This window comes from Amblyraja radiata, chromosome 15 (genome assembly GCF_010909765.2).
Source record: "Amblyraja radiata isolate CabotCenter1 chromosome 15, sAmbRad1.1.pri, whole genome shotgun sequence".
NCBI classification, from domain to species: Eukaryota; Metazoa; Chordata; class Chondrichthyes; order Rajiformes; family Rajidae; genus Amblyraja; species Amblyraja radiata.
In genome coordinates, this window is record NC_045970.1 from 20,418,881 (window position 1) to 20,428,261 (window position 9,381).

General features: G+C 40.5%; 1 protein-coding gene across 7 annotated transcripts in view; it reads left to right on the top strand.

The window, feature by feature from the left end:
- ctbp2 (C-terminal binding protein 2) overlaps positions 1-2,878 on the top strand; it is a 272,992-nt gene extending 270,114 nt beyond the window's left edge. For 6 of the 7 annotated variants that reach the window (XM_033033717.1, XM_033033718.1, XM_033033720.1 and 3 more), the window contains one exon: positions 936-1,116. In XM_033033717.1, the coding sequence (XP_032889608.1) occupies positions 936-1,116 (181 nt within the window). Of the gene's footprint in view, positions 1-935 lie in introns of all 7 variants that reach the window. The other variant, XM_033033716.1, reaches the window with a different exon arrangement.
- The last annotated feature ends 6,503 nt before the right edge of the window (positions 2,879-9,381 follow it).

Consider the following 9,381-nt stretch of genomic DNA (forward strand, 5'->3'; position numbering starts at 1 on the left):
TTTATTTGATGTAGGCATTAGCAATAAGATGTAGAACTGAGATTGAGGATGTTTTAAATGAAGAATGCCTTAGCCAATTCCTAAAATTTTATTTTAGATTCATAATATAAAACTTCTGGAGAATTGGCTAATAGCGTTTTGTCATTGGGTGATGGCAGGAGGCTACCTGCTTCCGGCTTAAAGAGAGCAAAAAGGAGTCTTGTGCATCTTACCAGCAGAATGTACAATGCCCGTTAATAGAAAACAAACTCCTTTTCTGTTTAATCAATAGGGAAAAGACTAATTGTTGTGAGCTCTCCTCATTTTCAAAAACTCTCCTTTATTGATATTTGAAGTTTACTATTTCAGCCAGCAGCTGCTAATATCTGCTGATAAAATGCTGTAAGGTAAGGAAAATACATGTTTATAGATTTAAATGATGTGAAGCTTCTGTCCATCCTCCCCCTATCTGTGCCATTTCCTTGCCATACCTTCAGAACTGAAGGTGTTGGTTGATGCTGTCAGTTCCGCCCATGGGTGTGCATCCATTCACCACGTGCCTATTTTTCATAGATGATGAAAGATAGTGTTTTCATCTGTGGGGAGTTATAGTGAAGCTCATCTTATCCAAACCCATCCCAGTCCCCCTGCCCCAGCCTCCGGTCCTGCAGTTTTTGACAATGTTACTGTTTATTTACATCTTGTTGAGGTGTACTGATTTAATGTTTGCCTTGAACAACTTTGCTTAAAGCCCGGTCTGTCTTTCAGGTAATACAAAACTAAAACCTCAACTTTAGATCTCCAAGTATGTTTTTAGTCTGGCTGGTGGAACAAAGAAGAAACATCATTGACAACGTGTAATCTGTAGCTGAACTGAGTATCTGAGAAATACCTTATCATAAAGTATCAATCAATACTTGTATACGGTTTTCATTTGATTGTGTCTTTCTTTGCAGGTACCCTCCTGGTATAGTGGGTGTAACGTCCGCAGGAATCACTGCATCCATGGAAGGAATGATTCCCGGTGGAGTGGCCGTCTCCCACAACCTTCCTGCAGTCGTGCATCCGTCCCACACTCCGTCTCCCAATCAGCCCACAAAACACGAAGGTGACAGAGAGCACGCCACTGAGCAATAGCACCTTGCAGGGCTCATCCAGTTTTAGGGCCGGGACCAAGAGACACCGAAAATATCATTATGAAAATGGAATATTTATAGGATATTTGAGACTTGAAACTCTTCTAAGAATTTGTACTCTTTACAGCTGCCAGCCTTGAGAAGTTAGTGTTATCCATGGATGGGATTGAAAGCTGCATTAAACCCAAGAGAACTCCCTTGACTCAACAGAAACTAAGAAGTATTTTACAAAGTGTGTTTTCCGAAGAAATGTCCCTGTTGATAAATGTGTGTCACGTTCCTTCATATCTTTTATCTGTTGATCACAAGTTTAACTGGGTAGATTTTTCTTATAATTTGAAGTAAGTGTTTGATAGGTGATAAGAGAGAGTGAAATGTGCTATTGACAGAAAATGGTAGCCTTAGGTGTGGAGTTTCAATAGGTAGCTTGAAGCATTTCCCTTCATCTCAGGAACAAAACCTTTTGTATCGTTGGTTGGCAAGTTTGACTTCAAAGCATTTGTTCCTCAAGAGGTCTCTCATTTCTTGATCAAAACAAAACAGTTTCTCTTTGTCATGATGTGGCTTTTTTTATATGAACTCACCTCAACTGATTTGTCTGGACTATTGAATCAATCATGCTTAGATCCATGTGCATCAGTGCAGTGTCTTACCAGTGAGTATGGTGAAGGAGGGGGAGCTGTAATTCCAGATGTGGCAGCCAGACAGTGATGATTTTAATGGGGTGGTTGTGTGGTTAGGGTGGATTATTTTTCAGCAAAACATTAAGAGGATCACTTGGTGATTGTGGTCACAGAAAGTCATCATTGAATACCGGAGTCAAATTTAAAAGGTTACAAATTCCTTCCCGTTCACTCCTTTTTACATAGGACTTGTGATCCAGGTCAAAATACTACCCAAACAAAACTTTAGTTCATGATTAAGCATTTCCACCATCAAACGTTTTCTTGATACTCAACACGCTGGACATCACCAATCTTTCGCCTGATTTCACTTAAAACAGCAGCTCGAGTTACATTAACAGATTTCAGTAAAGCTTATGTTTTGGTTAATCTTGTTTTCAAATAACAAGTGTTTTGTGTTTTATTTTAGTTATATTCAGTTGCTGATTGAAAAACTAACTGAGCTGAATTTAGTATTGCACATTATTATAGCCCAATGTCCTGATCCAAACCCTTATCTTTGCTAAATATGTGTTTATCGTGATTCCATTCTATTGCTATTTTTTATAGAGTTCTAGCATCATTTCTTGTATGTAGTTTTAAAGATTGTTTTTAAAATCAGCAAAGACAAATTGTCTAGTGATATCTGTGAATCTATGGAAACGCATACCACTGCTATGAGTTGGAAGAGGGGGAGTAGCTTACTGTACCTGGATATTAACTTGCCCCTTTTAAAGCAAGGGTCAACATTCAATCATGGAGATCAAAAAGTATGTGTGTGTGAAAGACTCTTTGTTTAAACATTCTTTTAGGCTTAGAGTGTTATCATTTAAAACTAGAAAGCTCTTTATTAACGTTTGTTAAATTGTGTCATAAACTTGCTGTTCTGTTGTTCAAATGTTGTGTGCAGCCATGTTGAGTTAACATTACTAGTGTTAAGCCTTTTTCACTTGAAACTTTTTTGGTAGCTGTGCAGTGACAGTTTCCAATTGCAGGTAAAATCATTTTTTAAAGTCAGTCTTTCAATTTCTATATTTCTTCAACAATTTGTGTTAACAGTGAAAAATTATAAAGAATTAAAACTATTGCTATTACTGTTTGCATGTGTCTCACTGTTAGGTGTTCTTATACTACACAATTAATTCAAAATGTTTCCTGTCACTTGTGCAAAATATTTACAGCTTAAAAATATTTTCAGTCTATTACTATCTGTAATATATCTCCACATTTTTAAAAGTTGTAAATTAAAGTTATTTTTCTCCAGTTTAGTGGCATAGCATGGATACAGTCCCTTCGGCCCTCTATGTCCATGCTGACCATTGTTCACTCTTTTACACTAGCTCTTTGTTATCCCACTTTCTCAATAATTCCCTACACAAAAGGAGCTATTTTTCAGAGGCCAATTATGCTACAAACTCGCACATCTTTCATGTGAGGGAGGAAACCAGAGCACTGGACTGGGTCGCCAGCAGAAATTGTCCTGCTCATAGTGTCTGCTAATAGTGAAAGGCCTGGACAGAATGGATGTGGAGAGGATGTTTCCACTAGTGGGAGAGTCTAGGACCAGAGGCCATGACCTCAGAATAAAAGGACGTACCTTGAGAAAGGAGATGAAGGATTTCTTTAGTCAGAGGGTGGTGAATCTGTAGAATTAATTGCCTCAGATGGCTGTGGAGGCCGTCAATTGATATTTCTAAGGCGGAGATTGACAAATTCTTGATTAGTAATGAGTGTCATGGGTTTTGGCGAGAAGGCAGGAGAATGGGGTTGAGAGGGAAAGATCAGCCATGATTGAATGGTGGAGTAGGCATGATGGGCCGAATGGCCTAATTCTACTCCTCTGATATGAACTTATGCTCAAATTCACATGTGCACTTCTCCTTGGATGAGACTACAATGATATGTTGTGCTTCTCTGTGCTTAAAGAATGGTCTTTCAAGCTATCCCTGCTTCCCCAGAAACAGTAAGCCTGCCCTGCCAACTTCCCCATTTCTGCCCAATGCATTCAATGGAAGTTGCAACACACAACTAACCCCGACCCTATATGCAGGTCTGATTAACCATTACTATGCCATTGGACGTGGTTGAACAATTGTAACCACCACTACTTACTTCCTCCAGCATATCCATTTGTTCAGATGAGGTTATTGTCATTTCACAATATTAGGGTTGATTGCAATTTCATTCACATGGGCTGATTCTTCACCTACTGACTATTTATTTGCTTTTTCCAAACCATTATGTTGACAATCTGTCTATTATTCAGCTAAGGTACACAAAAATGCTGGAGAAACTCAGCGGGTGCAGTAGCATCTATGGAGCGAAGGAAATAGGCAACGTTTCGGGGCGAAACCCTTCTTTAGACTGTTCAAATTATTCAGCTAATTTGTTATCTAGGACAGTGAATATTTTTCTAATTAAGCACTTTACTTATTATGACACCAGAGACTGCCCAGCCCATCAGATCCTTAACAACTCCCAGCAGAGTAATCAGAGTCATGGAGCACAGAAACTGGTTCTTCGGCCTACCTTGTTCATGTTGACACACTGGGCTAGTCACATTTGCCTACTTTTGCCCCATATCCCTCTAAACTTTTCCCATTTATATATCTGTCTAACAGTCGGAATTGTACTCACTTCTATAGCTTACTCCGGCCAAACGCAATACCCTACGAGTGAAAATATTATCCCTGCAGTCACTCTTAAATTTAGTTTAGTTTATTCTCACGTCTACCGAGGTACAGTGAAAAGCTTTTGTTGCGAGCTTTTGTTGCGAGCTAACCAGTCAGCAGAAAGACAAAGTGAAGAAGGGTTTCGGCCCGAAACGTCGCCTATTTCCTTCGCTCCATAGATGCTGCTGCACCCGCTGAGTTTCTCCAGCATTTTGTGTACCAGCAGAAAGACAATCCTGATTACAATCGAGCCATTCACAGTATTCAGACACAATAAAGGGAATAATGTTTAGTGCAAGATAAAGCCAATGAGGTCCAATCAAAGATAGTCCCAGGGTCTCCAATGGGGTAGATAGTCGCTCAGTACTGCTCTCTAATTGTTGGATGGATGGTTCAGTTGCCTGAAAACAGCTGGGAAGAAACTGTCCCTGAATCTGGAGATGTGCGTTTTCACACCTCTGTACCTTTCGCCTGATGGAAGAGAAGAGTGTGTGGCCAGGCTGCGACTCGTCCTTGATTATGTCGTTGACCTTGCCAAGGCAGCATGACGCGTAAATGGAGTCAATGGAAGAGAGGTCGCAATGTGTGATGGTCTGTGCTGCGTCCACAATTCTCTGCAATTACTTGCGGTCTTGGATGGGGCTGTTCCCAAACCATGTTGTGATGCACCCTGAAAAAATGCTTTCTAAATCTCTCCCCTCTCAACTTAAGCCTGTCCTTTAGATTTAGAATGTGATCATTCACTTTATCCATGAGCGCATGATCTTGTATACATCGATTTTTTTTATATGAACATAAACAGCGTGTAGACATTTTAATTACAGCCCCTCAGAAGCTCTGTGATTAGCACAACACCAGATTTGTCTGAAGAAAGGTCTTGTCCTGAAACATCACCCATTCCTTCTCTACGGAGCTGCTGCCTGTCCCTCAGTGTTTCCCCAGCTTTTTGTCTCTATCTTTGGTTTAAACCAGAATCTGCAGTTCCTTCCTGTACCAGATTTGATCCTGAGTTAGCATTGTGTGTGAAGTTTGCATATTCTCCCTGTGGCACTAATTTTCCACCTGGTCCTCTAGTTTTCCACATCCCAAAAATGTGTGGATTGGTAAATTAGTTGATCACAGTAGATTACCCCTGGTTTGTGCAAGTGGTAGAATCTGGGAAGAGTTGATGGGAAGGTTTGTGGGGAAAATAAAATAGATTGGGGCAGATACTATTTTAAAATGCGCAGAACAGCACAGTGCATCACGATGGGTAAAGGAGTTTTGGTTGACTGTTTTTGTTCTGCATCCTATAGATGCTGCCTTACCTTCTGGATAATTAAATCATTGTATTTAACATTTCCAGAGTATTTTGCTTTAATATTCTATTTGATTGATTTAACAAAACCCAGCCTGCAGAGTTAACAGGTAAAACAAACATTTGCTGTCTTTATGCCAGACTGCAAAGACAGGACACCCTTGTGAACCCTCCTTCTGAAGCCCTCCCTCCGGGCTCAGAAGCACCATGGGTCCAGTGGAAGACGCTCAACCGCATGAGAACAGGAACAGGGCGATCAAAAGCTGCCATGGCCAGATGGGGCTATGAAACTGGCCAAACCACCTGTGAATGTGGAGAAGAGGACCATACAATGCAGCACTGCCTTGTCTGCCCCCTACTACCCAACCAGTGCAGCTCAAAGGATCTTGCAGTGTTCAATAAAAACGCAAAGGACTGTGTAAAGGAATGGGAAACTGTCATATAGTCAACCAGCTTCAAAGACACGAAAAGAAGAAGATCCTTGTGAAGATGGTTGGGAGCCAATGCTAATTCAGCCTGAGCTTTCATAACCAGTGTCTCCTCAAAAAAGGTGTAAATTGGCAGTTACATGAAACATTTTGTTAGGGTGTCATAGTGCACTCAATGTACTGACTTAGGAAGAAATAGCACCCACTTTGCGTAAGGCAAAGTTGTACAATTGACAAGTCACTTAAAGCGATTTAATTAATTTTAAAGGGTTAATTGATTATTTTCAAATCATGCTTTCTCACAGATGTACATGCCAAAAAGGTCACCATCAGTTTGAAAAACAGAAACGTGCCAATTTCCTTTCCTGAACTGGTCAGCAACGTCAGACCTGTGACATTTGTATTGCTGTGTCATGGTGCTGCTGTTCAGGAGTCAAACCATCGAATTAATATAAATAGAGAAAATGCTGGAAACACACAGCAGGTCAGGCAGCATCTGTGGTTAGTTTCAGTTTGGTGACCTTTTATCAGAACTGCAAAATGAAAACAAAATAGTTTAAAGTTGCAGAGAAAGTTTGTGCCTGGGGGTAATGGAAATGAATAGGTCAAAGGGAATAGTTGACTGGTTAAGGCCTGCGTAGCTATGGAGCCAAGTTGTTAATATGACTGTTCAGGGGTGAGAAAATAAATAACAGATCAGTGTATAATAATGGAGACGGGAAAAAACTAAGCCCGTATCAAGATGAATGACGTGAAGCAACAATGGTTCATTCTGATATTGGCAGAGAGAGCAAGTCATGAAAATTGAAGTCTCCAATTTGATTCCAGAAGACAGCGAGGTTTTCAGACAGAAGAAGAGGTGGGGTTTTTTCTTGAGAAAAGACACAAAGAGCTGGGGTAACTCAGCAGATCAAACAGCATCTCTGGAGAACATGGAGATAGGTGTTTCGCGACAGGACCTGTTGAGTTACTCCAGCACTTTGTGCCTTTTTTGTAAACCAGCATCTGCAGTTTCTTGTGACTGTTATTTCTCAAACTGGAGTTAGGCTTTGTTGTATCTGTGCAGAAACCAACAGACAGGTCAGAGTTGAGAGTAGGATGAGGAATTAAAGTGGCAGACCATGGGAAGCTCAGAGTCGTCCCTACAGGCCAAATGCTAGTGTTCACCAACTCAGGGTACTTTAAGAATATTTTTGTCTCTACTGTTTAAAAAGGACTCATCAGAATGAGGAAGGTCATAATTGAGCCAGTGTTGGAACAGTTAAACTTTTGTCAGAGGGCAATGTTCCACCCTCCTGCAGCTGCTCCCAGCCACTTGGAGGTAGAAAGGAAGCATAAAAAAAAATGCAGAGATGTCTTCCATGCAGATTTGAGGAGAAAAATAAATAAAAGGCCGATTTTGGAGTTTCTTATGCTCAATAGTTAGTGGCAGGAGAATGGGGTTAGGAGGGAGAGATAGATCGTGATTGAATGGCAGAGTAGACTTGATGGGCTGAATGGACTAATTCTGCTCCTATCACATAGGATCATGTTAGTTTCCGGAGGGTAGGGGCAGGGAAAGAGTAGTGGGTGAGAAAAGAGAGCAAGTGCTTTAACAAAGATTTGTATTTACCTTGCTGATATCTTTTGACAGGGTTAGATCACTAGGTGGCAGTATTTTACTAATCTTCTTGAAAACATGGCTACTTCTTCTTTTTGTGTCCATCTTGCTACAAATGTTGACCCTACTGTAAGATTAGCAGTCCCAACACATGGTCTGTGTGGATATAAAATAACTTACAAAAAACTCTGTTCTATAATAGCAGTTTACACGTGTGAAAGATCTGCCTTTGTACAATTATACCATTGACTTTTTTGGGGTGGTGATCCACATCTTTGCTAATGTCCCTGATTGGCTGTAATTACTTAATTATTGCTGCGACTGCACAAGTTCTGCACTATACATTTCACCGGGAATGGTATCTAATGTTGTGCTTAAAACATTAAACAATCATTTAACTAGGAATTCAAGCAATTTGAAATACAAACAGATAAGATTGGTGATTCATTGAAAGATGGGACAGTACATTAATTGCAACAAAAAAAAAAGCAATTATGTTGTGGGTCATCCGTCATTTCAAAACTTATTGTAATGCAGATGAACTTTCTTTCCAGTTCAGTTGGTACAGCATCTATGGTGTCAGGCAGGTAGCATTTTAGTACATCATGAAGATGATGGGAAGATGTAACCAGCTCTGCTGTGTAGATATGGCAGAGGATTAGCAGAGGAGTAAACTCAGGCTCACGAGTAAAAATGACTTAAATTTGTATCACGGCTTCTGAGGACTAGATCAGTCTACTGGGTATTGGTGTCGTTCATCGCAACTCTGAATACTTAAACTACATGGTTAACCACACACCCTCACAAAATGTGGCAGGGACCAAAATCTTGGTTCAGCTTTGGACTCATTCATCAAATCAAATCATCAGCCCCCCCCCCGTCAAACCATCAGGCCCCCTATCAAACCATCAGGCCCCCTGTCAAACCATCAGGGCCCCCCCCCCCCCCCATCACACCATCAGCCCCGTTAAACCATCAAGGGCCCCGTCAAACCAGGCTCATTTGTCAAACCTTCAGCCCCCCCATCAGGGACCCCTGCCATACCAACAGGCACAAAGGCATTTTAAAGAGGCAGTATCAGGTTTTCAGTCTTGGCAAAAGATCACAAGTGCCTTCCTAGCCAATGACTCACTACTAAGTATTGCCCTTGAAGCAGTTTGTTGTTTCAGTAATACTGTTTACTATTTTGATACTGAATTGTGTAGGTCAGCAAGAACAAGAGGGATGAAATGCAAATTAAAACATCACCTGAATATTTAAATGTAACACATTTTTTATTGTAAAGACTTTTCACTAATCTACAAACTACTGTAATATCAAACAATACAGGAGCAACTTTTTATGCTCGGTTTCTCGAGTGAATTGCTATAGAAGCTGATACAATTATATCAAAAGAGATTTGGACAGATATGGATAGGAAAGATTTAGAGGGGTATGGGTCAAATGCAGGTAAATGGGTTTAGCCCTGTATGCCAACTTGATCGACATGGACAAGGGGGGGAAGAAGTACCTATTTCTGTGCTATGCAGCTCACTGATTATAATTGCTAAGGGATTAAACAAAAATCTGATATATTTCACGATTCTACAGACAACTCAAAATGAATG